The 27,400-nt window shown below is 34.1% G+C and overlaps 4 protein-coding genes across 9 annotated transcripts; all 4 read left to right on the top strand.

The window, feature by feature from the left end:
* The first annotated feature begins 1,770 nt into the window (after positions 1-1,770).
* LOC112800297 (phospholipase D delta-like) lies at positions 1,771-8,858 on the top strand. The gene is made up of 10 exons (XM_025842504.3): positions 1,771-3,061; positions 3,401-3,517; positions 4,017-4,211; positions 4,831-5,136; positions 5,247-5,315; positions 5,506-5,653; positions 6,891-7,039; positions 7,380-7,532; positions 7,713-7,913; positions 8,318-8,858. Exons 1-10 carry the CDS (start codon positions 2,105-2,107, stop codon positions 8,612-8,614), a joined length of 2,592 nt encoding a protein of 863 aa, XP_025698289.1. The 5' UTR covers positions 1,771-2,104; the 3' UTR covers positions 8,615-8,858.
* A 525-nt stretch (positions 8,859-9,383) lies between these two features.
* On the top strand, positions 9,384-12,634 carry LOC112800299 (uncharacterized). 2 transcript variants are annotated; one of them, XM_025842508.3, is made up of 8 exons: positions 9,909-10,043; positions 10,145-10,164; positions 10,539-10,679; positions 10,809-10,832; positions 11,005-11,107; positions 11,196-11,345; positions 11,927-11,996; positions 12,174-12,634. In XM_025842508.3, the coding sequence occupies exons 1-8, from the start codon at positions 10,041-10,043 to the stop codon at positions 12,404-12,406; spliced, it is 744 nt and encodes a 247-aa protein (XP_025698293.1). In that variant the 5' UTR covers positions 9,909-10,040; the 3' UTR covers positions 12,407-12,634. The 2 variants fall into 2 exon arrangements, with proteins under 2 accessions (XP_072052403.1, XP_025698293.1); XM_072196302.1 differs by lacking the exon at positions 10,145-10,164 and having other exon boundaries at positions 9,384-10,047; positions 10,521-10,679.
* Positions 12,635-13,979: 1,345 nt separating this feature from the next.
* LOC112800298 (ankyrin repeat domain-containing protein, chloroplastic-like) lies at positions 13,980-20,441 on the top strand. Of its 2 annotated transcripts, XM_025842506.3 has the most exons (9): positions 13,980-14,611; positions 15,836-16,041; positions 16,701-17,595; positions 18,038-18,114; positions 18,810-18,908; positions 18,990-19,088; positions 19,329-19,427; positions 19,524-19,622; positions 19,955-20,441. In XM_025842506.3, the coding sequence occupies exons 3-9, from the start codon at positions 16,857-16,859 to the stop codon at positions 20,066-20,068; spliced, it is 1,326 nt and encodes a 441-aa protein (XP_025698291.1). In that variant the 5' UTR covers positions 13,980-14,611; positions 15,836-16,041; positions 16,701-16,856; the 3' UTR covers positions 20,069-20,441. The 2 variants fall into 2 exon arrangements, with proteins under 2 accessions (XP_025698291.1, XP_025698290.1); XM_025842505.3 differs by lacking the exon at positions 15,836-16,041 and having other exon boundaries at positions 14,149-14,611.
* A 1,850-nt stretch (positions 20,442-22,291) lies between these two features.
* On the top strand, positions 22,292-26,254 carry LOC112800296 (bifunctional nuclease 2-like). Of its 4 annotated transcripts, none has more exons than XM_025842500.2 (10): positions 22,292-23,061; positions 24,059-24,271; positions 24,362-24,411; positions 24,485-24,541; positions 24,935-25,000; positions 25,094-25,165; positions 25,328-25,437; positions 25,577-25,668; positions 25,794-25,858; positions 25,967-26,254. In XM_025842500.2, the coding sequence occupies exons 1-9, from the start codon at positions 22,782-22,784 to the stop codon at positions 25,844-25,846; spliced, it is 993 nt and encodes a 330-aa protein (XP_025698285.1). In that variant the 5' UTR covers positions 22,292-22,781; the 3' UTR covers positions 25,847-25,858; positions 25,967-26,254. The 4 variants fall into 4 exon arrangements, with proteins under 4 accessions (XP_025698285.1, XP_025698284.1, XP_072052402.1 ...); XM_025842499.2 differs by having other exon boundaries at positions 25,777-25,858; XM_072196301.1 differs by having other exon boundaries at positions 22,686-23,061; positions 24,054-24,271.
* The last annotated feature ends 1,146 nt before the right edge of the window (positions 26,255-27,400 follow it).

Below are 27,400 nucleotides of genomic sequence, written 5' to 3'. Positions count from 1 at the left end.
ACAAAAATATAAAAAATAGTTATGATAATTTCTAAAAAGCTATAAAATAAAATATTAGAATTATTAATAAATCTTAACGTAATTAATCACTAAATGTTATTTTGTGCATGATTGATTACATAATACCTTTTTAAAAAATAGTTGAGAAGATAGATGTATTTAAGATGGCACTAAAATGTGTTATATTAGCATGTTTGGTGTCAAAATATAATTTGTTGTAGAATTAAAATCATTAATTATTGATGGTTAATTCACTAAAATATAAGAAAGAATTGTAATAATAAATTAATAATTACTAAAAATATATGAAATATAATATTATAATGAGTGAATACTTCATCCGGTTCTTGACAATTATCTCGAAAGGACCACGAGGTCCCAAAAAAAAAAATATCCAATTCGGCTCTTGATATTTTTTTTAGGATTGATTAACCATTGTGCAAAAAAAAAAAACAACATTGATTTTTTTTGGTACATAGGCTAATCTGTCCTATAAAAATAAAGCTCAGGATTGGATTGGTATATTTTTTTGTCAAAGACCTCGTTATCTTTTGAGGTAATTGTCAGAGACTGTATTAAATTTTTGTTCTATTAATTATTAATAAATTTTATATATTATCATTAAATATTAATTTATATATGATTGATTATATATTACTTTCTTAAAAAATGGTTAAGAAGAAAAAATGTATGTAAACTATGTTCAAAATGCGTCACATTTGTATGTTTAGCGTCATAATACAACTTGTTGTAGAATAATATAATAACAATTGATAAATTTTACCAAAATTATTTAGTAAATGTCAGCAAATCTAATTATTTAATACATAAGATTTTCAAAATTAGTATCAATATGTAAATTGGCACTAGAATGTGAGCATATTTGATTCTAAAACTTACATGAATGATAAAACAATATACTATATATAATTAACATTCACATAAATATAAAAAATCTAAAATAAAATATTAGAACTATTAATTTATGGAAATATAAAAAAATCATGATAGTTACTAAAATGAAATGAAATAAAATATTAGCATTATTGATAAATATCAATATAATTAATCATTAAATATTAATTTGTATATAATTAATTATATAATACTTTTCTAAAAAATAGTTGAAATTTGAGAAGAGAAAAGTATCCAAACTGATACTAGAATATTTCACGTCAGCTTGCTTGGCGCCAAAATATAATTTGTTATAGAATTTGAATTATTGAATTATTGTTTGTCGATGATTGACTCACTAAAATATAAAAAAGAATAATTAAAAAAATAATTACTAAAAAAATATGAAATAAAATAGAATTTATCTATGTTGTATTTTAAAGACACATATTAAAATTATACATTAAAAAAATTTTGATTAAAAATATAAAAAATTTAAATTTTTAATGTATTTGTTTTATACTTATTAAATAAAAAATTTAAATTTTTACTACCAATAAATTTATCATGTGCTTTTATTACAAATGTTAGTTAAACTTAATAAAATATTAGAATTATTGACAAATTTTAGCATAAACAATTATTAAATGTTAATTATGTATAATTAATTATATAATACTTTTTTAAAAAATAATTAAAAAATAAATGTAAACTAGCAAAAAATCCACCACGTCATAATATAATGATAATGATAAGAATTATTGAATTATTAATTATTGATTCACAAAATATATAAAAGAATTATAAATAATTATTAAACATGAATTTATACATGATTGATTATATAATATTGTTTTAAAAATATTAAGAAAAAACTATATAAACTGGCATTCTGCGCCACTTTAATATCAGAAATTCAGAATACAATTCGTGGAAGAAAAATATATATTAATGACGGTGGAAATGGTTGTCAAATAATTTTGGTTTTTGGGATGGAAACCGTTCATAGAATTAAGTGAAGGCGCCAGCGGGGTAAGAGTAAGACAGTGCAAAAGTCTGCAACACAACACAAGCAAGCAAACCGCAAAGCAGCACGTGATTTCAGTTCCACTCTCCCAAGCCAAAGCCATTCCAAACTTCAAGAACCCTCTCTTTATTCTCTCTTCTCTTCATATTCTACACTCGCCCGCACGGGAACACTGCCTCCTTCATGGCGGAAACCGGTAACGGCAATGGCTTCATGTACCTCCACGGCGACCTCGACCTCAAAATCATTGAGGCTCGACACTTACCTAACATGGACATCGTCTCCGAGCGGTTTCGCCGCTGCGTCACCGCCTGCGACACCATCAACTTCCACTCCTCAGAACCCGCCGATACCGCCACCGCTGACGGCACCGACAACCCTCCTACCACCGCCCGCCGCCACCGCGGTAAAATCATCACCAGCGACCCCTATGTCACTGTCTCTGTCCCCCAGGCCACCGTGGCCCGCACGCGCGTGATTCGCAACGCTCAGAACCCGCGTTGGGACGAACGCTTCAGCATCCCGCTTGCTCATCCTCTCGTCGACCTCGAGTTCCGCGTCAAGGACGACGACGTCTTCGGTGCCGAAACTATGGGCACCGTCAAGATTCCGGCGACCCGTATCGCCACCGGCGAAGCCATTTCCGGCTGGTTCCCTATACTCAGTTCCTCCGGCAAGCCACCAAAGCCGAACGCGGCGCTCCGCATCGAGATGCAGTTCACGGCGGTTCAGGACAACCCGCTTTACCGGAGCGGCATCGCCGCCGATCCAGAGCACCGTGGTGTGCGGCACACGTACTTTCCGGTGAGGAAAGGGAGCTCGGTGAGGCTGTACCAGGACGCACATTGCCCCGAGGGTTTGTTGCCGGAGATTGAATTGGAAGGAGGGAAGGTTTATAGGCACGAGAAGTGCTGGGAAGATATATGCCACGCTATTTCCGAGGCTCATCACATGGTTTATGTTGTTGGCTGGTCGGTTTACCATAAGATTAAGCTCGTTAGAGAACCGACGAAGCCTTTGCCTCGCGGCGGAGACTTGACCCTTGGCGAGTTACTCAAGTACAAGTCTCAAGAAGGGGTTAGGGTTCTCTTGATGGTTTGGGATGACAAGACTTCACATGATAAGTTCTTCTTTAAGTCGGTGAGACCCTAATTTGAATTTAGTTACTCAGTTTTGCTTTCTCTTTTTGGTTAATGTTGTAATCATTTCAATAGGACTTAGCTATGCGGTATTATCTGATTCATGTAGCCAACCCTAGTATGCAAGGTTTAGGTTTGTTAGTTGAACTTTACAATTCAAGTTTACAAGATCTCAAGTTTGATTACCTTGCTAGTATGATTTGATTCATCTAGCCAACCAACAAAACAAGGCCTAATTCTTCTTGAAATTGCTTCAATTAGTTGTTGCTTAATTTTTGGTTGTTTGAGGAAGTGTGCGTGCTTGTGTTGCTATTCTTCTGATTCGGGATTTTTGGTGCAGTCTGGAGTGATGCAAACTCATGATGAGGAAACCAAGAAGTTTTTTAAACATTCCTCTGTTATGTGTGTTCTGGCACCTCGCTATGGTAGCAGCAAGCTGAGCTTCTTGAAGCAGCAGGCAAGTGCTTGTTATAAATAGGCATTTTAACGTTTGGTAATCTAATTTTGTTTGAGTTTGACAACCTGCATTTCATTGATTGATGTTATCTGCATATCGCTCATAACATAGTCAGATTGCATTGATGTGGTATTTCTGTTCTTTCTTCCCCTTATGACTTTTGAGTTCTCTATAGTTGATGCACTCTCCTGTATGTTGTCAGGAGCTAGGGTTCTTTATGAGCTATTTTTCAGTGGAGTCAAATACTCAAATGTGAAATGCCCTGTGTTATGTGGCCTAAGCTCTTAATCGTGGGTATGTCTTTTTTGTAGACACAAAATGGAGAATGGGAAATGTATCTGGTCCTCTAAGTTTTTTTTTTCTATTAAATGGATACATTTCCTATTTCTGATTTTCTTATCCATGTCTTTGCTTCTAACTGCATTATTCATCCCCATGACATGATCCCGTGTTTGAGACAGATAGCTTATTAAAGTTGATTGTGATTGGAATTATACAGGTTGTTGGAACTGTCTTCACACACCACCAAAAGTGTGTTATTGTGGACACACAGGCTCCTGGTAATGATCGAAAGATAACTGTTTTTATGGGAGGTCTTGATCTGTGTGATGGTCGCTATGACACACCTCAGCATCGACTTTTCAAGGATCTTAATACTGTATTTGATGGTGATTTCCACAATCCTACATTTCCTGTAAGTTGTCAGCCCAATCAGACACATTAATTTGTTAAGTATTACATTTATTTCTTCCGCTTCGTCTGGGCAGTCCTGGTTGAAGCCATGATTTGATCGTGAAATATACAGAAGATTTTCAACAGTATTTCTTTAGATTATATACTTATGTTATCCATGTCGCCTTGGTCAAACCCACTAAAATTATGAGGTTGAAGTTGCAATGTTTATACTATATGGTAAGTGGTTTGTAGTGTGGTTCCTCTAATGGCTGCCAAGTATATATTTCCTTCCCATAGAATTTTTATTTTGAATATGAATACTATTCCATTTGAAAGCAATAAATGATAAGTCTCAGGGATGAATTAGAGGGCTACACCATTGGATTGTATGAAAAGTTTTATTGTAGATATTTGCTGAATCTCTAAAGACATTTTTGTATCATTTCAGGTTTACTTTTCTCTTTCCATTAAGATGAAAAAAAAATTACACATAAAATAGCATCCAATTCACTGCAGTTCTCACCTCTCTAACATCTCAGCTTTTCTTTTCCCTCTACTTTAAGATAAAAGAAAGATACATGAAACAAGATCCAATTTACAGCAGTTCTCATTGGTCTTATATGTGCTGTTTGTGATAGGCTGGAACAAAGACTCCAAGGCAACCATGGCATGATTTACACTGCAGAATAGATGGGCCTGCTGCATATGACATTCTTATTAATTTTGAGCAGCGATGGAGAAAATCTACTAAGTGGAGGGAGTTTGCTTTAATGTTCAAAAAAGCTTCTCAGTGGCATGATGATGCTTTAATACGAATAGAACGGATCTCCTGGATAGCAAGTCCTGCCATTCCTCATTCAAAAGAAAAGCATACAATTGTTCCAGATGATGACCCAAGAGTATGGGTTTCTCATGAAGCTGATCCTGAAACCTGGCATGTTCAGGTTGGATAATGCAAGCTTGCTGAGAAAATATTACTTGCTTGATATTCTTTTTTTCTTGATTGTGGAGATAATTTATTTCATTATGTTTTGTCCTACTTATGATTCTGCAGATCTTCCGCTCCATTGACTCTGGATCCCTGAAAGGATTTCCAAAGCGTGTTGATGTTGCTTTATCGCAGGTTTATTAATTAACTGGCATTTTCCTTCCAGTTCATCCTATTGTGCAGGGAAACTAAAAAAATGTTGACTTGAGTGAATGCTCTGCTACATGCTTGCAAATCAAACTAATATATTATGATCTTAATTCTTACATAAGGGATTGATTTGAAATATATTTTGTAGTTCTAATAGCATATTTTTTGTATGCAGAATCTTATCTGTGCTAAAAATTTGGTCATAGACAAAAGCATTCAAACAGGATACATTCAAGCAATCAGATCTGCTCAACATTTCATTTATATTGAAAATCAATACTTCATTGGTTCATCATATGCATGGCTAGATTATAAAGACGCAGGTCAGACTCAAAGTGTTATTTTCAAAAATTTAGATAGTTGGCAATACTTCTAAAATTATCCCCATCGGGTAAAGTATGTTTTTTCTTTTTTTTTTTTGTCCTTAAAGTTTTCGAGAAGTTTCAGAAATACCCTGGACATTTAATTTGATTTAATTTTTTATCTTTAACGTTTGAATAAGTTTCAATTTTACTCTTACTATTAATTTTTTGACAATCAACTATTAGTCAAATTTTTTTCTTCCAATTTTTCCCTTCCAAACAACATTCATCATCATCATCATCTCCAAATCCTCTGCACCTTTCACCATAACTCTCCCTGACCAAAACTCTATATATATCTCCCCCTAACCCTTCCCATCGCCACCCCCACCACAATCATCTTCTCACAACATCACCACCACCAACACAAACACAAACCATCACCACCACCAGACATTATTCCGTCGAAGAGAACAAAGAAACATGAGTCCATTGTAAATATACCACCACACTCATCCAAACAAAGTGCCTTCTTCATGGCTGTTGTCCGTTGAGTTGGTTCCGAGTTAAAAATCTAGTCACCATCAAGCAGGTTGGTGTTGAGAGAAGGAAAGTGGATTGAACAGTGTTTGTGTTGGATTAGGTGGAGAAGACAAAGTGTTGGGTGTGTGAAGGAATTGCAGTGGTGCTGTGGGTGGTGGTGGTGGTTTGTGTTTGTGTTGTTGTGGTGAGGAGATGATGGTGGTGGGGTAATAGTGATGGGAGGGTTATGGAGAGAGAAATAGAGGATTTGGGATGATGATGATGATGAAGAATGTTGTTTGTTGGAAGAAGAAAGTTGTCTGACAGGTGACGATTTGTAACTTATTTCATCAGATTAAGGACAAAATTGAATGAAATTAGACGACAGAGTTATTTTTGAAACTTTTCGAGAACTTAAGTGACTAAAGATATACTTTATCCTATTACCATCTATATGCCCTAGTCCATCTTTTTCTTTTTAAATTTATTTATTGATGCCAAACTTAATAAATTTTTTATGAGCCATGGTCAGAAATTATATTCCAATAATGATTGTAGCCACCTTTGTACTTATGATATATTTGCTTTCAAGTTCCTTGATATCTACATCTTTTGCTCTAATGAAGAGGGGGTAAAAAAAAAGAAGAAAGATAAGGAGATGTTCCACTGTAGGACTTGTTCTTTTTCTTCCTAATTTTTGGTCATTGTGAATTCATCTGTTGTTATGTGTGGTTAGGGGCTGACAATCTTATCCCCATGGAACTGGCGCTGAAAATTGCTAGTAAAATCAGAGCAAACGAGAGATTTGCTGTTTATATTGTTTTACCAATGTGGCCAGAAGGTGATCCCAAAACTGGAGCAATGCAAGAAATCCTCTTTTGGCAGGTATAGAATTGTCTGATGTATGAAGTTTACAGAATTGTTCGATGGTTAGAAATTTACTTATATCTGAAGTCTAGGGAGATCGTTTCTGTGGTGAACTTTAGAGGGTATTGTGTAAGTGTTGCTAATAAGGAAATGAAGGGACCAAATTCTAGTAAATCATGATTTATTGTCTATGTGGTATCCTTCTCAAAATCAAAACTATTGATTATTTTTTCCAATGGCTGTCAAACTTGCACTACAATTTCTGAAGGCAATCCCCTCCCCCTTCGAATAAGTACTTGAGTTGAAGTCTAATGCTTCCAAGGCAAATATTTTCTCAGTTATTTCTTTTCTTATACAGAGCCAGACAATGCATATGATGTATCAACTTGTTGCTAGAGAATTGAAATCAATGCAGCTTGATGATGTACGCCTGCAAGACTATCTCAACTTTTATTGCCTTGGAAATCGGGAAGCATTCAACGAAGAACCTGCAAGTGCAAATAATGGTCCCGTAAGTTTTCTAATAAATAACATTTATCTGTACGCCTTTTTACAGCATGATACTTTTGTTCTAAGCATCTTTTTTTTTTTCATATGGTGTTAGTAGTATATTGAGCCTTATAATTTCTTATCAGATCTAAAATGGTAGACACTGATCAAGAACACGGTGTGATTGTAATTTTCTTGTCAGGTCTCAGGAGCATATGAGCATCGCCGATTTATGATTTATGTGCATGCTAAGGGGATGATTGTTGATGATGAGTATGTCATAGTGGGGTCTGCTAATATAAACCAAAGATCTATGGCTGGCACTAAGGATACTGAGATAGCTATGGGTGCATATCAACCCCATTATACCTGGTTTGGGAAGAAAAGACATCCATATGGTCAGGTCTGTATTCTCCATAAGCTCTAATTACTCTGGCAACTTTCCTAGTAGAGATCAATTTCCCTTTTCCAGCTTCAAATGGCATGTGACTTCACAACTGGAGCATGCTACAGAGCTGAAAATTGTGTATCTATTGTTCCAAATGAGTATATCCTATAAATATGTTGAATAATAATGACTCGATACGTTATCTGGGATTCACCCTTGTACTGAATATGAATGCCTTGTTTTCAACTCGTTAGAAGTACTAATGATGTCATGGATAAGCAACCTTCTCAACTATGTTTCTGTCGTATCTTTTTGTGCTATGTCTGTTCAAAAGTTGAATTAATTATTATTTGATGTCTTAAAGGAAAAACTTAATATTACAAGACTACAATTACATCAGCTGGTTTCTGTTCCTGCAGATTTATGGTTACAGAATGTCGCTGTGGGCAGAGCATCTTGGCATGTCGGGAGAAATTTTCAGGGAACCAGAGAGTTTGGAGTGTGTGCGTAAAGTGAATGCAATTGCAGATGACAACTGGAAAAGATTTGTTTCTGAAGAGTTTTCAGAGCTGCAAGGACATCTCCTGAGGTACCCTTTACATGTAGATCAGGATGGGACGGTTAGTTCTCTCCCTGATTGTGAGACTTTCCCAGATGCCGGTGGTAAGATAATTGGGACTCACTCTCCAACAATTCCAGATATCCTAACAACATAACGATCTCCAAAAAACTATAAAAAAAAAAACGATCTCCAAAATTAATGCTTGATTCAATATTTGTAAATGATGTGTAATTGTGTTGGGTTGGGTGCCCTTGCTGGGCTAGATGAGAGAAGAGGAAGTTGTAGTTTTCTGTACTTAAATTTGTTTGTTACTTCAAACTCTTGTATATTATATAGACAGTAGTGATTCATAATCTGAATTTCAACAATAATAATGTTTGATCATCGTTGTTAGACAATGTTTTCTTTATTGACTTCTCAAGCTGATGTTATTTTATGTTTAATTATGCTAAAATTACTTTTATGATTAGATATGCTTATACTTTTTTTTATATAAAATTAAGAGTAAAGTGACAAATAAATTTTTGAAGATTTATATTTTGGACAGATTAGTCTCTAAAGAAAAAAAGTATTAATAAAGTCTTCTAAGGATAACAAATGTGGACAAGTTAGTTCAAATTAAGATTTTCTATCCTAATAATAAGAGTTATCCTAATAATATGAGTTAATAATTATAGGAGTTAATTTGAAGGTAGTGTGTTTGTATTTGTTATCTTGAAGAACTTTAAAGGTATTTTTTTTTTCTTTAGAGACTAATATATTTCAAATGTAAATTTTCAATGGTTTATTTGTCATTTTACTTGAAAATTAATATGATGTATGTATAAAATAAATTATTTAGATTGACTTAAATTATCATTACATGGTTAAGAAAAAGCCTTTTGAGATAACCTCTTGTCAGTTGCAGAGTAGTCTCACTTGTAATAAAACTTGCCTATGCTTATCTTTCTGGGTTGCTTGAACACTTTCAAAATACTAACTAGCACGTTTGAAAACTTGTTAACTAGTTGAAGAATTGTAAGAAAATCGATTTAGTGATGACAATGTGTCCAGAGAAGCCAGACTATGCAAGGAAAAATGATATGTGAACTGTGTTGGGGTGAATATACTTGATGCTGAATGAATGGATAATTGGGTAGCATTTTCACAAAAAGTACAATAAAAACATATAAGGAATGGATTGATGAATCAATTAAGTTGACATAATTGCCTAAGTTGGACATATACTGGAATACGTTTTGTTTCAAAGCTTAGGATACTGTAGATATTTTTCCTTAATCTTAGTCAGACTGAAACAAAACTTGGGATTATTGGGAAGAAGCAAAAGATCTATTGAATTGAATATTGGATTTTGTTAGCCAAGAAAGACCCGTTTTGGAAGGAGCTGTTCATATTAAACTGGGCCGGCCCATATATAATTAGACCAAATTGACCCGTTTAGCAGCTCCAGTGGTGAAAAATGTAAAACGATTCAGAGTATATATTTACGGAAGAAGGAAATCGGAGGTCAATTCGCTTCTCCAAAACCCTAACATTTCGTCTTTCTTCGTTGAAACATCCGAAGCTGTTAACCCGTGCGAATGGCAAGTCTCTCTCCCCATCTCTCTTGTTCTTTCGAGCCATTCAACGACTATAATCTAACGCTTCATTCATTTTTTTTCCTTCTGTTTTCTTTATTTTGCAGGCGGATTCTCCTGTGAGAAGGTAAACCCTAGAAATTCTCTTTTCATTACGTACATCATAATCAAATAACTAGCAGCTCAATAATCTGCATTCTACGCTTATAGAACATCTTTGTATTTGTGTGTAGCTCTTAGTTTTTCTCCTCTAAACATCGTATTCGCGGTATCGCCATCGCCAAGTTGTTTGTGATGTTTGGTTGGTGTTTAATTGGGAGGTTTAGGTTGTTGTGCATTTTGCTTTACATTTGGACCAATGGAATTGGATCCCGCCCCCCTTTCTTTTTGAACGGTATTGTGTCCATGTAACGAGAAGGCAAATTGAAAATGAGTTTGTAGATTAAATGAATTTCTAAATTCTGTACGTTACTCTGAGCTTAGAATGATCTGTTATTTCAGGAACTCAAGGTCCCCTTCCCCGTGGAGAGCTCAATCAAGATCAAGATCCAGGTCAAGGTCCAGGTCTAGGCCTAGGTCTAGGTCTAGATCACGATCTATCCCAAGACAAAGGCCAAGGTCCCGTTCAAGAAGCCGCGGCAGGTTTGATTTCAACATTTGGGTCTGGTGTCTATAAAGTTCAATGCACTCCTTTCTTATATTTCTTTATACAGCACCTGACAATTCTTCCCTTTGTTTTTGTACATTTGCTTGCTTTATTTGTCTTTCCAGACCAAGATCAAGAAGTCATGAGAGGTAAGCCATCTTTTAATTTTTAGTTGTGCATGATCTTAAATTCTTAATACATAGCTCAACATCACAAGTTTGAAGTTTGATTTTGAAAGTATTTCTGAAGGGCACAGCTGCGCTTGTGTGCTCTGTTGATTAATATGTTTCAGGAAGTCTAAGATCTTTATTGATGCTTCAGGGTGGGAGAGACTCAAAATCCAGGGAATACACTTTATGTGACAGGTCTATCGTCAAGGGTGACTGAGAGAGACTTAGAGGAGCACTTCTCTAAAGAAGGAAAAGTTAGTGCCTTTTATATCTTATCCATGTCATTCAATCTTATAGTTCATTGCTAAGCCCTTGATCTTTACTAACAATTTCCTTTATTAGGTTGCATCATGTTTTCTTGTGGTGGAGCCTCGAACACGGATTTCTCGTGGTTTTGCTTTTATCACAATGGATACTGTTGAGGATGCTAACCGCTGTATCAAATACCTAAATCAATCAGTTTTAGAGGGTCGCTATATCACAGTTGAGAGGGTAATGTGTTTTAAATTAACTAGTAGCTGATGAAACACGTACTTGTCTTTCTTCTTGACTTTGAAGGTTTTCTGGTTATATTCAGAATACATTGCATCAGCTATGTTGGCAGCAATCAAAGATGATCAGTTCATCCATGTCAACTTTAGTGAAACAGCTTGATCAATGGCAAGCTTTAACAGCTAATCAAATGCTGAAATGCGTCTGATCAACTAAACATAGCAACTATATTGTCCAACAACTTTACAACCTCTCAGCATTCATTTCAACTCTCAACTAATCAACGGACATTATCATCAACTTTCTAATCAGTCTTTTGTGGTATCTTACACCTGGCATTAATCATGAGTCTGTGAATGGAGTTTTCCCCCCCTTTCTCATAAGCTAGGTTCTTTTTTATGATGCACTTTCGCTTAAAGGTCGAACTCAATATAATGTAAAAAGTGGTACATCAAACTATCCATCAAGGACAGATGGGTATCATAGAGATCAAGCTGTTATGCCATGACAAATCATTGGATGGTTTTTCCATTTTCTTTTATAACGATGAAACTCATAATTTATCTTCTGTATTTTTTCAGTCGCGAAGAAAGCGGCCAAGAACTCCCACACCTGGACACTATCTTGGGTTGAAAAGTACAAGAGACTATGGTAAGTTTGAGATGCATCTTCTGAGAGATTTTCTGTATATACTTGTATATCCAAGTTGAGGATCTTGAATGAGTGGAGAGTGAATACTAGTATATCTATTTTTTATTGTTACAAAATTCCAAATTTTCTCTTGCAGTACTAATGTTTAATAAATTTCCATCTTCTGATTGTTTCTAGGGCACCGTGGTGACCGTGGTGCTGATCGTGGAAGGTATCGAGGTGGACCTGGACGTGATGATTATCAATATCGACGGTCCCCTAGGCGATCACCATATCGAGGTGGCAGGGACTATTCTCCAAGGCGCTCTCCCTATGGTGGGGGTGGAAGATCTAGGAGGGAAAGGTCTAGGTCACCCCCTTACTCTCCATACGGCAGCCCAGATAGGAGATATGCTCGGGGATCTAGGTGATGTTTTTGTTATTGAAGTTTTTAGAGGGAAAGCAAGAATGTGTAGCTATTATGGTACCTTGACCATCTATTTTTGCGTATGTGATGTACTTGTGTTCCCGAGGATGTCTGCAGTTGTGTGCCTAGTTGTTAAAATGTTAAAAACCTAGTGTTGGAATGTGAATCACAAGTCAGCATGTGTCACTAGTGCATATCTTTTTATGATATTTACTATATACTGTTCGAACTATTTATCTTTTAATTTTCCTCTCATGTTACCGCTAAGTTCTCCAGTCCTTGGCCTCTACATTAACCCCCCATACCAGCCGCCTCAAAGGTAGCTGAATTTTGCCTGTCTGTAAGAAGATGCTTGTTCAATTCCATTCCAGGAATAGTAGAGGATGATAGGTTTATGTGGTGGTCAAACGTTCAATTCGGTCTGAATTTGCAAATGCTATAGCGGGTGTAATGATGGCAATATGAATCCGCTCCAAAATTTTACTTTAAAATAGTCGAGATGATCAAGGCAATTAACATGTTATATATTGACAAATTGTTGGAGTGTTTTTGAATTACATTAGCTATGTTTGTTTGAGTGGAAAATGGAAGGAAAGAAAAGGGAGAAAAGAAAATGGGAAGGAAAATGATTATTTTTCATTGTTTGGTTGAAGAGAAAAATTGAGGGGAAAGAAAATGGATTCACCAATTTTTTTTCTCTCCTATTTTTTCTTTCCAATTCTTTCCAATTTTTTCTCTCCAACATTTGAAAAAAAATGGAGAGAAAACTAATGTTTCTCTTTCTACTTCCAATACTACCCATTCACTTTTTTCAATATATGTTATAATATAGGGGTAAAATTATTTTTTTATAACATTTTTTTCTTTCTTATTTTTCTTCCAACCAAATACATCCAAAGAAAATAAAAATCTACTCAATTTCTTTTCTTTCTTTTCTTTCCTTTCTATTTCTTTTCTCTTTATTTCTTTCTTTTCAACCAAACATAATTGAATAATTGAATGACTGACTAAAACTGATGGCATGGATATCTGCGAAAAGGAATGTACATACATTAAATTTTTTATTTTTTTATGAAGTATAAATGCTTAATCTATCATAATATTATGTTTTAATACAATTCCTTTTCTTTGAGATGTTCTTTTCATTCAGAGTATATTCCCCATTCTCCAATGAATGATTAAGTAAATAACCCTCTTATTTTGGAACCAATCCTGTTCCAAGCTGCTTAGGAAGAAAAAATTCTGCATAATGTTCAACAATTAATAGCTAGGTGTATTTTTTGGTAGTTTTTGACTTTTGTATTTACATCAAAACCAAGTGTATTTGTACATTATCTGATTATCATCGATTTTAGTAATTTGGTTATACAGAAGTAACTTTTTAAAAAAGATAAAAATAAAAACTGATTAAAATATACATATTTTTAATTTACAGACATTCAAGTATTTAAATATATCTACCAAATAAATTTAAATATAAATAAATGAATTCTTATATAGTCAATTATCAATTATATTTAAAAAAATAGACAATAACAATCTATCTGTAAGTCGGACCGAAAAACCTGTTCCTTGGCAGAGTATGGGACGGAGCAAGGAATAAAATCGGTGAGAACCGGACGGGTTTGGTAAAAACTGATGAACTGATGGTTTGAGAAATTCAGACTGGTTCGATATTTTAATTTTTAAAAATCCCGACCCCAAAATAATGTCGGTTAAATGCAAAAACCGCCAATTTCAGAAATCGTTATCGAACTGTCGAACTGGCTGGGAACCAATCGGTCGAACCGAATTGTGATCCGGCCGGTTTTTTGAATTGGGAAGCAAACGGCGCCGTTTCATTGATTCAGAATCAATGAACCCTAACTCCTCCACAGCCCTATCCTCCAGAACCAGAACGCGCTAGCCTCTCTTGTATCTCTCACACTCAGTCCAGAATTCCTGCTCCTCCCTCACTTCCGTCCAGCCACCGCCTGCTCCCTCACTTTCCCTTCATCGCGCAGCAGCCGTCGCAACCTTCCTTCCCCTCCATCGCGCAGCAGCCACCGTGCGAACGTGGAAGCCTCCGTCGCGCAGTCACTTCCGTCGGCGCCAGCTCTGTTCCACTGCAGCCACTGCCTGTTCAAAGGCCGTTCGAAGCCCATTCGAAGGTGAACCTTGTCGTGGTGTCTCCCTCTTGCGTGCTCTGTTCAAAGCTTCTAGCTTCTAGGTAATTTTTTTTAACTATAATTGAATAATTTGTTGTTACTGTGAAGTTCTGTGAATTGTGAACCGTGAACTGTGAGCTATGTCTATGATTTATATTTTTTATTTTTCTGTGAACTGTGAAGTGAAATGTGAACTTTGTTGAATGATTGTTGAATAATTATTGTTACTTAAGTTGTGCACTTTGTTGTTGTAACTTGTTACTAGGTTGAATTATTATCGAATAATTTTGACTTATGATTATTGGGTTGGAGTGATTTGATGTGGGTACTTGTGAACCTGTGATTTTGCACTTGTTAATTTGTTAAATAGTTATTGTGATTCTTGCAATTGAGATTATTGGGTTGCTTTGCTCTTCTCAAATTGTTAATTTGCTAAATTGTTGCTGTTATTGTGATTCTTCATTCTTGAGATTGAAATTGTGTTTGTTTTTTGTTATTGGGTTGCTGGATTTTCTATTTAGATTTTGTACTTGTTAGTTCGTTAAATTGTTGTGATTCTTGAAAGTTGAAATTGAGATTATTGGGTTGCTTTGTTCTTATCAAATTGTTAATTTGTTAATTTGCTAAATCACTGGTGTTACTGTGATTCTTGAGATTGAGATTGTCTTTATTTTTTGTTAGTGGGTTGCTGGATTTTCTATTCAGATTTTTTGTAATAATAATTGTTGAAACATTGATTAATTGTTGGTTCTAAACCTTGTTGTTAATTGTTTGAAGCATGATTAATTTTTGAAGCATTGATTGATTAATTGTGATGCTTGGTGGTTGTTGTTTGATCTCACCGCATTTCAGCATTTGATCAATGAAATGTTTTGCAAACATTCAGTTTTTGGTTTGCATTTTCATATATTGACTTGGATTTATACCTTACTAAAAGTTATCCAACGGAATAAGTCAAGCTGATCTCATGAAAATCCCAAATGACTAATAAGATTGAATGACAAACTTGATCAGTTGGATGTTGGCATTTTATGTATGGTTGGTTGTTTTTGTTATTTGACTTTTGAATTTGTATTTGAATATGTTTATTTATATTTTATTTATTATTTTATTATAAAACGGTTTTTTCGGTTCAACTACGGTCGAAACGGTTGAACCTATGAACCAGTGAACCAGTAACTAGAATGGTTCAATGACTGGTTCGGTTTTCAGAACCTTGCACCCCACCCCAGCTCTCTCATTCACACTTTCTTCTCTCTATTCCTAACGGCCCACACACACCACAGAGCTGGTCGCTGGGAGCTCACCTCGACATCACCGCCGTCGCCGCGCCTCTCTACTCTGTCTGAGCTCGGCTGCTCGCGCGTCTCTCGCCTTCGCGTCTCCTCGAGCTGTGCTTCACTTCTTGCTCGTCAGCTCGTGTCGTCGTCCGTCCTTGCCATCACTGCTTCTTGCTCGTCAGCTCGCTGCTCGCTGCTCGTTTTGTGTGTTTGTGAGCTCTGATTTCTTATGATGCTAGTATGTAATGTAATTGACTAATTGATTGGTTATGAAATTATGATAAGACTCGAATTTGTTAATTTGTTGAATGGGAAGCTTGCTACATATTAATTTAGTTATGCTGCAGACTGCAGATTTTGTGTTGGTTTGCTAATTTTGAATTTTTAAAGAGAATTTTGGAGATTGGTATTTAGTTATTTAGTTTTACTTTGTGGTTATGCTATTATGATTCTGCTAATAAAAATAATAGGGATGCACCTTATTTTTAATTTTAATTTTGAGGGCCCTGAAATTACCATTGTTAGAATTGATTGTTGATTGGCTCTAATTGGTTGTTAATTGTTTAATAGGCTCCATTGCTACAATGTGATTGTTAATTGCTTAATTGGAATTGATTGCTAATTGCTTAATTGATTGTCAATGTGATAGTGTGATTAGAATTAGATAATAAGCTCCGTAGAATTGATCGTTAATTGCTAATAGACTGTTAGAATTGATTGGGAATTGTTAATAGGCTTCATTGCTAAAGTGTGATTGTTAATTGCTTAATTGGAATTGATTGCTAATTGTCTAATTGATTGTCATTATTATTATGTCAAATTAAGTTATTAGTATAGTATTGACTAATAATATGTCTTTTTATTTAAATAGGATCGGATCAGTTAGTTCAACCAGTGATCCAGTAGACTGATCGGTTCAATCCCCGGTTCGATTCTGACACCTATAATTGCAGTTGAATCCTTCCATAATCCACAAAGCCTTTTGCAGGCAAAGATACGGTTCCGAGCAGCAGCATCCAAGTGGGCTATGTTCCACTACATGGCTCTGCTGAATCCTCCTCATCCTCCCTCTATCTTCTCTTCATTCCCATTCTTCACTCCTTCTCCGCAGTTTCTCAAATTCCCCAGAATCTGGAAGAACCCACACTCTCTCCCCACATCCTTCCAGTCCTTCAACGAAGAAGAAGACGAACACGTTATTGGCGACTGTCTCGTCTACGAGGAAGGAATTTTCGATGACCCCATTTCGCAAAACCAGACCAATTCCCACTCTGATAATTCTCGCACTCTCACCCCAACCAGAACCAAACCAAGTTCCAAGAAGCAGGTTCCTGAAATTGCCACTGAAAACTTGGTTCCCGACAAATGGAGGGAGGTTCAGGCAGAACTCAACATAACCAAGAAGGAGAGGCGCAAGATTGCTCAGGAGATGGAGTTCAACAGCAAGGTTATGAAGAAGAGACAAGGCTTGGTTCCATTGAGGGACATGAACCTTGACGAGTATAAGGCTTATAAGGAGGCCAAGTTGGCACAACTGAAACCCCTTGTTCTCGATAACCCTTCTGGTTTTCCAGTGAAAGAGGAAGGTTCCATCAGAAATGGAGGTGATTTGAATGATGGGTATGATAATGGTGGTGGTGGTAGTCGGCGTGTAGAGCCTAAGAATCCTAAGTGGGCTGTTTATGGGAAGGGTTTGGACAATGTCACTGAGTTTTTCAACAGTGAGGACTATGACCCTGCCAGTGCTGATACTAAGAACAACGAAGGTATCTCCCTTTTAACTTGGTCTCTGGAAATTTGCAACCTTGATGTATGTATGTATGTACGCTATAAGAGTTGACACAAATATTTCATTTTTACTCGTGTACGTGTATCTGCATCAAATACTGCTACTTTAAATTTCTTAAATTTGTGACTAGTTCTTTCATAGAAATGCGGTGTTTCAGTATTGTATCATGTTGTATTCAATACTTCGTATTTGCATTTGTATTTGTGCAGCATAGATGTATGATTGGTATGATAACTAACTGATTGGTTCTGTAGGGCTTTACATTGTGGTGGTTATTGAGTGGCAATATACGGATTAAGATAATGGACTTGTTAACTGTGATAGAATGAATGGTTTTATTCGTTGTTTGTTTCATTGTTCTCAGAGAGTGGTGTCTTAAGCTTCTCTTTGCAGTGTGTAATGTGCATGCCTTTTCATAGGTCACCGGAGGTTGTTCACTAAGGAGGAGAAGGCTTTATTGAATAAGCGAGTACCAGATTTGGAAGCTGCTACTTCAGTAAGTTTTCCATGTCTTATCAACAATGATTGATGGCTATTTGCTGGTTTTAATATGATTATTGGGAATGAGAATCTTTCACTTTCACCTTATAGAGGTGGTGTATTGAGGCTTAGTTTGGTAAATATTTTACTGTTTAAAAGTTGTAGCATTTGTGTTTGGTAAATTAAATTAAAAATGGCTTTTATCAAGCATAAGCAACAAGAAGTGCGTCTGGTAAAATGGCTTTTAAAATTTAAAAATACTATAATAGACATTAATATAAGAATTAAATTTGAATATTAATTAATATCGGAGGTTATATTAGACTTTTTAATTTTGATAAACACAAGCCAACTTTAAAAAGCTCTCCCTTAGATACTTTCAAAAGCACCCATGACTTTTAAAAACTATAAGCATAAGCACATGAGCTTTTTATTTACCAAATGCAAAATGAAGTGTTTATACTTTTAAAAAGCACAATCACCTCTCCAAAAAGCTTTACCAAACCAAGCCTGAGTAATCTCGGTATTTGCAGATGTTCTATGCTGCTTCATTCTTGGAATCAGAAACCTTCTACATTTTCCCTTTTTTTTTCCCTTGGCAGAATTGTAGTATAGGTATAGAGAAGTAGGTCCTGATTTACTTATTTGTAGCCTTTTAGTGAACTTAATTATGTTATTTATTTAACTTATGGCTAATACTGATATTTTCAGGAAAAATGGCTTCCGCTGCACACTCTTGCTGCATGTGGAGAATTCTACCTTTTAGATTCTTTGATGAAGCATAATGTAGATATTAATGCTGTTGATAAGGTATACATATTAACTTGCCGCGTTAGAGACTAAAATGTGTGCGATCCTCTCGCAGAGCTGTAATGATTCACTTGTTTCCAGGATGGTTTGACAGCTCTTCACAAAGCGATCATTGGAAAAAAGCAAGCGATTACTAACTATCTCTTGAGAAATTCAGCTAATCCTTTCGTATTGGATAGAGTGAGTAAAAACTACTAAATTGTCTTGTTGTTTGGATTGTTTTCATTGCATATGTGAATCTTTTTACTTGTTAGTTTTCTTTTGGAAGTTAGATTTTGTGCTTATTTTGCCACCAGTTGGAAATAATCAACAGTCAAATCACATCTAGTCATAAGGATTTCATCTTAATGTGAAGAGCATATCGAACATTAGCCTTAGTTACCTGTTGCTGATACTCTACTCTGTTGTTTTTGTAAACAGGATGGGGCCACCTTGTTGCACTATGCAGTACAAACAGCTTCTAGCCAGACAATTAAAATTCTCTTATTATACAATGTGGATTTAAATCTTCAGGACAATGTATGATTAGTACTCTCAAATTCATCTTATAAACTCTTTCTTTTGTCAATTTTGTGATGAACTGCTTGATAAGACAATTGATTTGCTCCATCACAGGATGGCTGGACACCATTACATCTTGCCATTCAAGCTCAGAGAACAGATTTAGTTAGGCTTCTACTCATTAAAGGTGCTGATAAGACAATAAAGAACAAGGTAATTTCCTACTAGTACTTTGGCTTGGTATTGTTGTTGTTGATGAGAATTTCTAAAATGCCTGAGGAATTGTTAATTGCTGCATATGTTATGCTAGTTTCTCGCGACCCATAGTAATTAAAAAGATTTTTCTTTTACAGTATCACAATCTAATATTTAGTTTTGGCAAATCTTGACGGCATCAATTAGTCTGTTTATTGAATCAGTTTCAATAGAGCTTAATAGATTTTGTTACACGCTGCTTCAATAATTTGTTTGGTGCTTAAAACAGTAAGAGTGTTCAAGGCTCATAGTTTCTTGTTGTGTTGGCTTCTCTGTGTTGTTTGTCTCAGGATGGTTTAACACCACTTGATCTTTGCCTTTACTCTGGTCAAAGTCCCAGAACATACGAGCTAATCAAGTTGTTGAAGTTGCCGCAAGGGCGCACAAGACTCGAGTCCAGGTAGGGCTAATAATCAATATGACGACAGAAAGATTTGGCGCGCGAGTTATGAGCAGTCATTGTGAAGTCTTGCATGACTATTAGCACGTAATGGATTCTCTCGGATGAAAATTTCCCATGATCTTGTAACACATCCTTTTGGGGCGAAATTTTCCGGTTTGCTCAAGGAGGAAGTGATAAAGGACATTATGTAAGGAAGGCAAAGATCACTCCATGTAAAATTGATTCCTACATGGAACAAAAGAGCATGCGTGTTTAGAAGTTAGAACCAATATAGTCATCATAGGAGAATGTGTGTGTGTAAGTGTTCAGTGTCGTGTATCCAACTTCTTGATACTCACTAAATTCTAATGGCATTTTCTTTGCTCGTTTTTATCTCTTGGATGGTTTGACTTGTCTTTTTGCCTTTAACTGAAACAGATGGATGACTTAATCAAAATTGTTAGAGGCAATATCAAATGTTATGACTGATGGGGCTAACAAGCAAAACAACTTTTCAAAGATTTTGACAAACAGGCCAATAATAGTCATTGTAATTTTTCTTTGCAGGAAAATAGAAAAAAAATGACGTAGCTAAGCTGTAATCAACAAAATCATTATTGTGTATAAATAAAATAAGGGGAGTGTTAAGTAAACAATAATCATCTTGAACAACATGAACAACCACTAATTAAATAAAAATATACTACATTTTTAAATTAATCATCTAAATTTTAATATTAAAATAACCATTTGTACATCTAGTGAAATGAACATTCGATATATCTATTGTTCACATTATTTAATATTTTCATTGTCTACTTATACTTTTCCATAAAATATTAATCCTTTTTGTGTGCAAGTCATGCGATTATATTTTAATATTCTATTAATATAAATATAATAACCAAGTTTTTTTTCAATAAATTATTATTTGTATCCTTTTGTTTATAATTACTATTAGATTAATAGACAGGTAATCCAATTTTTTATATTCAACTTATATATGGATTGTGATTCTTTTATCACTGCAAAATCAATAATTCGTATTCTATATTTTGATATTTTCTTCTCCATTCTTGGGAAGACTATTTTCTCTTTTTATTCATCAAAATCTAAAATAAACTGGGCCCTAATTTGATCTTCACTATTTTATACTTATTCATTTGATTTATAATTTAATCACTACTTGCTACTTCTGTATTCTGAAATCAAGCATTGCAAGTTTGCAACCGAATAAATAAAGCCAATAAGCTATAAGAAAGAAAAAAAAAAGTTGCTACTTGTTAGGATAAAGACCCTAACAAACTTTGACGAAATGTACACGTTTAGTTCTGAAAATTTTGTTCCCTTTCTATGTGTCATTGTTAGCGATCTATTAATTAAATTATTTTTTTGTGAAAAGGATTGGGAGAAAACAAAAATCAGTAAATTGAAAAATATCTTCATACATTTTTTTAGCACAATAAAGATATTTCTATGTATAATTCGTTTCTTGATAGGGATTTGTTAAACTAAGGTTTTGATGGTGACAATTAAATTTCGAAATAAATTACAAAAAAAAAGGATTAAAATGCAAAACTAAACAGTATAAAAAAAATAAATTAGCATCATAAATAATAATTTAATTGCTTCATAAACAATGGTAATTTCTCATATAATACCCTTGGTCCATATCAGCACGCAGCATTAAATAAATAATTTTACATATGCATGAGTTTCTTAATTAAATTAAAATATGAATGTAAGAAGGAAAGTAAAATGAAGTGAGATGAATTATGTTAGAATAAGAAAGATTACTAAGATAAGGTGTGAAATTGTGAATAATACCATGAATAATAACTTAGAAGATAATATATATTAATATATAATATATCTTTGGTTGTTGGTCATGTGCAAAATTAGAGGGGGACAAGGATGACAATAATTTTTATAGTTCTATTCTGATAATTAAAATTTAAAAGTAAGAGCTGAGCTAGCATACCAGAAAAAGCTCTCTATCCTTATCACCAAGCTGCTAAGAATCTCATGCTTTTTCCTTAAATTTCAAAATAAAAAAGCAACAATAATATTAATAAATTAGGACTCCAAATTAATTTTACATATGACAAGATTTTAAAACCAACAAGATAGAATCTAATATAGTGGAAAACGAATATTATGAGATCCTAAAATTCCAATATTCGCAAAAAATAGTTGTGATTTAGCGTCTGATTTTTTACTATTTATATAATGAACTTTCTTTCTCATTGTTGAGTCATTGAAAACTTGTGTGTTTTTTTGTTAAGATATATTAATGAACTTTCTCATTCTTATACAATACTTTACTGTGACTACTTTTTTCACTCCAGTTCCACGCTACAAGAATTAATTCATCACGAATTTAAATTTTATTTAATAATTTATTATTGACTAATATTTTACTGTATATATAAAAGATGAAAATTTAGATACGATTTTATACGAAGTTGGTAATTAAATGCTGTTAAATAATTTAATTAATTTGACTAAATTTTTATTTAACAATTTTCAATTATCAACTTCACCATAAATTTAATAACTGCATCTGAGTTTTTACCATATATAAAATAAATTACAAATTTTAACACTTATTTAAGCTTTAAATACTACTCGATCGATCTAAGTTGATTTATTATGGTGACTCTATAAACCAAAGAAAACGAAACAAAACGCATCGCGTATCAAGCAACGTCTCTTCATCCTCCACCTTCACCACAATGCTCTGTTCCCGATTCTGCGTCCGTACGATCCCCGGCGTTGCCACCGTCGCCGATCACGGCAATGCCACTCGCTGTTCCTCCACCTGCCTCCCTCACTCCTCCCTCGCAATGGACCTCTCCCCTCTCCTCCACCACGCTCCTTCCCTCCGAACAAGCCGCCTCCGATGCCGCAAATCGGTCCTCATTTCATGCGATTCCTCGCGTGGACCCTCCCGCACCAGATCCAGCTTCGGCGATCATCACGATGACTATCTCGAAGCTTCTCTTCTTCTCTCTGGTACTCTGCCCTAACCTCACCTCTCTCTTTCTCGCCTTACTTGTATTAGTCTCTGAAGAGAAATGAAAAAGGAAATAAAAAAATCATTTTCCCCTTTTTTACATAACAAATTAAATTATGAAATTGAGCTATGAAGTGACGGTTTGGGATGATCACAATTCACCAGTGGATATATTGTTACAGAAGACGCGGTTTTTCCTCACTCTATGCCTTTGCTTTTGTTGAATTCGTTACTCTGAGTCTGAGATTGATGGCTTCATCCTGTTGAATGATGATATAATAATTCCACTGTTGTTTTATTTATTTATTCATTTATTGAAGCTTCACCCTTTATGTTTTTCTGTTTAATCACACTGAACCAAAAAGTTTTGTTTTTTCCTCCTAAACTTTAGCTTCAATCCTTTTAAAAACTTGAGCTCTGAAATGTATATTATTTATATATACTATTGTTTTTATTCAGTGTTTCCTAGAGTAGAGCCATCAAATTTTGTTGTTCTTGAGTCAATGTCCTTTTACCTCTTGGCCCTCAGAGTAATAATATGAGAAGCAGTGTTTGTTGTTGTTTTATGTTTAGTCTTATCTTTTCCTACATGATTTTATTGTTCTACATTTTGTGGAAGATAGCAAATCCAGACACGTTGTACATCCCCGATTATAAACATATAGTAAAATGAATTCTAAGTCAATAAAGGGATATATTATATATCTTTGCAATGGGGATTGTTCTCTCATTTCTAAATTACCATTATGCTCAAGTTAGAGGATCACCAAATCCATATTATAATATTACCTACATAGGCGTGTGTTTGTTTGAGTAGCATTTACCACAAATGCTTCTCTATGAGGACAAGCTGATAGCTATTACCCTCCGTTCTTTCTAATATTTTTTTTCCATTTCAAATCATTTTAGTGTGTTGTAGTGACTCTGTTTCTTTTTATCATTTAGGTTATACATGTGTATGCATCCCTGAAATCTTTATTACTTAAACTAGCGCAGAAACAATTTCACACTATCATATGTGGAGGCATCGGTCTCAAGAAGAGTTACAATGGAAATCCTCTACACCATCAATTCCCATAGCTGTCCAAGGAAGAAATTTGAGATCAGATAATAATTTGATGAGACAAAGCTTTCTACAGCGTTTCCAGAATCCAACCATTTTTCTCAAGATTTCTTGTGATGGAGACTATATTCTGCCCATTGTTGTAGGTATGTGTCAAAGTTAAAATCTTTAATTTATCGTTCCCCGTCATTTGTGAAAATCAGATTTTTATTAACTTCATTTCTTTGTCACTGCAGGAAAGGTCGCTATTGAAAAACTAATTGATCCTGAAGTTGAAGAAAATGGGGTAATTCTTTGCATTCTTTTATTCCATTCTTTTGCACAGTTCTTTTCTGTTCATAATCAATCCTTTGTTGCAGGTTTGTCCAGACCAGTTCCAGTTGGCAAAAAACGTGGTTGAAAGACTAGACCATGAAGTATGAAGCTAAGCATTTCCCACATTATATTTATGTCAATGGTTTTTTATTTGTTAATTTATTTTGTTCATTCTGATGCATGTCTGTTGGGTCTATGAAGTGATATTATTGATGGCAGCAAGAAAGAGTATATGACCTTTTTTGTTTAGCTTCCTGTATTACCTTAAATTCCCAAGACTCCCTCTATAGGGAGAGTAGGTCATTATAACATCTGTCGTGGAAACCACTTTTGATTGTTATGAATTCTTCTTGATAATAAATTCAAGAACCATTCCTTATCCTAGATTCCTAGTGCAGAAGTTTTACAGCAATAGCATTGTACCCCATAACGCTACCATGCTTGGTCATTGTCAAATAAATTGTTCAAAAGTCTTTCTTCATTTACTCTTTCAGGTGATAATGGTGAGGATTACAGAGAGAGTGGTCAGTACTTATTTTGCCAGAGTGTACCTTAGCCAGGTTATAAATAAGTCCTTTATTATATGATATGTAACCTCTAGTTTTTGTTTCTCTCCTCATGAAAGTTCTCATCAAAGTTATTAACTTATCCAGCCAGGGAAAAGCAATATTATTAGTGTGGATGCACGGCCCTCTGATGCCATTAATATTGCAAATAGATGCAAGGTATAAATTCTGCATCGACCAAGATCTGTTAAGGAAGTTTTTGAAAGGAGGCATAACCGAAGATTATCATATCTGTTCTCATGCTTAAATCATATTAAAAATGCAATTTATGCATGAATGTGAGACAAATCCACTTGTATGACTTTAATTTGATTTGTGCAGGCCCCAATATATGTTAGTAAACAAATTGTCTTAGCAGATGCTATCAGGCTTGGTTATGGAATGGGCAGAGCGCATAACAAAAGACCTACTTATGATGTAGTACTTGACAGGTATTGCATAATTATTGAGTGGCATTCGTTCCTTACTGTTAGGCATATTATTCTCACTTTTTACCACCAGAATTCTCTATTGAACCCTTTTCCTTGGTATATATCATCTGCGATTTTTAACTTTGTATATTTCTTACAGTGCTGTAGATGGTCCTGATTTAGTAGCTGAAGAACTTAGTATGATGAATAACATGCATATAGCTATCAAACATGAAAGATTTGAAGATGCTGGTAAAAATATATTTTCAAGTTTTGGGTATAATTATAGTTTAATATCAAAATGCATTAACAACTCGCAAGTATTAATATCACATTTTGTTACGAATTAATGCTATGCAGTTGATTTGATTTTGCAGCTATATGGAGAGATAAACTTGCAAATCTTCGTAAATCAAAACATGAACACTAACTGGCTCGTTAGGTTTGAAAATTACTTCTATGCAATTCAACCTTTTGGAATTTACCTTAAAAAATGTCTTGAGTATAGTTGTCTAATTGTGTATTGAAATATTTCATATGGTAATGACAGGATAACTTGTGAGGAAGAGAATGCATCTTCTCCTAATTTTTCAACAGGAAGAATATATTATTGAGGCATAAGATACACAAAAATGAAGGAAAACTGGAAAAAGTATGATATGTATAGTTGTGAATTATAGTCATCAACCCGTGTTAATGTATATAAAATGTATTGAAATTCCGCTTCTACGAATACTCAGAGTTGCAATGTTGGCTACGAATTCCTTCACATCAGTGAAAGGAAGTGTGGAATTGATATCTGGTGATGAGTACATAATATCTTTCTTGATCTTGAGTATTTAAGTGACTGATTATAACTACTCTTTGTTAGGGGTTCAAATTCAAATCGATTTAAATTAAACTGTTCATCCAATTCAATTCAAATCAAAAACTGATTAAAATCGCACTAATTCGGATTTAATTGGATTCTATTTTTTGCAAACCATTGGATTGGATCGGATTTTAGATTCACTTTTCATAACCGATCCGAATCAATTCAAACAGTACAATGTGTTATTATTTTATTATTATGTTTACAATTATACTTATGAAATATTCGATTTATTATACATTTTTATATTATTTATGTAATATTATTATTTAATAAATATTTTATATTCAAAATGTTATTTATTTATCTTAACTAATTTATAATTTTATTTCTATTGTTATGTTTTCGTTGGTTTTTTAAAATATTGTTGAGACTTGTTATGTCATTGTTAATTATTTAAAATTTGATGTTGAGACTTGTTATATGTATTTAATTTTTTTTAATTTACAAAATTCTAATCCAATTTAAACTACACCGCAAATAAAATTAGTCTTCGAATTAGATGAATGATCAGATGAATTTTTAACGTAAAATCGATTTAAATCATACCGTGAACACCCTTAGGTTTTGCTAAACATAAAAAATATTTGACTAATAAATAATGATATTAGGTTGGCAATCAATCTAAAAATTAGAGAATAAATTATTTTTAATATATTATTGTATAACAAGTTTAATTTTACATGTATTAATAATTTAATATATGAAATAAATATTTTTATATATTTTATTTGAATATAAAATATTATGTTAGAATTAAACTTTAGATAATTTATCGTATTATTTCTATACTCTTGGAATCATAAAATTTAAGAAAAAATTGTGTAATCTTAGAATATATTTAATGTGTGGTTTTAAAATTTATTTTATTCAAATTTTAACTATGTATTAAATTAGTTAGTATAATTATTGAATTTAGATCCTCTAAAATTTGAATTTCACTTTAAAGAATAAAATGTGATCTCTCACCATTAATTTTATAGGTGAGACCAAAAATAAATATGAAAGAGAAATTATTCAATGGTAGAAAATCACACTTTATTCTCTAAAGTAAAATTCAAACTTTTAGAAGATCTAAATCCATAATTATTTGTTAAAAATATTCACAAAGCA

Source organism: Arachis hypogaea, chromosome 5 (assembly GCF_003086295.3).
Source record: "Arachis hypogaea cultivar Tifrunner chromosome 5, arahy.Tifrunner.gnm2.J5K5, whole genome shotgun sequence".
Taxonomy (NCBI): domain Eukaryota; kingdom Viridiplantae; phylum Streptophyta; class Magnoliopsida; order Fabales; family Fabaceae; genus Arachis; species Arachis hypogaea.
Note: the sequence above shows the minus strand (reverse complement) of the source record. Positions and strands in the feature narration are given on the sequence as shown.

Excerpts from the sequence above, each read along its gene's own strand:
- LOC112800297 (XM_025842504.3), top strand. The coding sequence starts at position 2,105 with ATGGCGGAAACCGGTAACGGCAATGGCTTCATGTACCTCCACGGCGAC. Across the intron at positions 4,212-4,830 it reads TCCACAATCCTACATTTCCT|GCTGGAACAAAGACTCCAAG; the intron begins GTAAGTTGTCAG and ends TGTTTGTGATAG. Across the intron at positions 5,316-5,505 it reads TTGATGTTGCTTTATCGCAG|AATCTTATCTGTGCTAAAAA; the intron begins GTTTATTAATTA and ends TTTTGTATGCAG.
- LOC112800299 (XM_025842508.3), top strand. Across the intron at positions 10,833-11,004 it reads AGATCAAGAAGTCATGAGAG|GGTGGGAGAGACTCAAAATC; the intron begins GTAAGCCATCTT and ends TTGATGCTTCAG. Across the intron at positions 11,346-11,926 it reads GCTATATCACAGTTGAGAGG|TCGCGAAGAAAGCGGCCAAG; the intron begins GTAATGTGTTTT and ends GTATTTTTTCAG.
- LOC112800298 (XM_025842506.3), top strand. The coding sequence starts at position 16,857 with ATGTTCCACTACATGGCTCTGCTGAATCCTCCTCATCCTCCCTCTATC. Across the intron at positions 18,115-18,809 it reads ATTTGGAAGCTGCTACTTCA|GAAAAATGGCTTCCGCTGCA; the intron begins GTAAGTTTTCCA and ends TGATATTTTCAG. Across the intron at positions 19,089-19,328 it reads ATCCTTTCGTATTGGATAGA|GATGGGGCCACCTTGTTGCA; the intron begins GTGAGTAAAAAC and ends TTTTGTAAACAG.
- LOC112800296 (XM_025842499.2), top strand. The coding sequence starts at position 22,782 with ATGCTCTGTTCCCGATTCTGCGTCCGTACGATCCCCGGCGTTGCCACC. Across the intron at positions 25,001-25,093 it reads CCAGAGTGTACCTTAGCCAG|CCAGGGAAAAGCAATATTAT; the intron begins GTTATAAATAAG and ends TAACTTATCCAG. Across the intron at positions 25,669-25,776 it reads TGAAAGATTTGAAGATGCTG|TTGATTTGATTTTGCAGCTA; the intron begins GTAAAAATATAT and ends AATGCTATGCAG.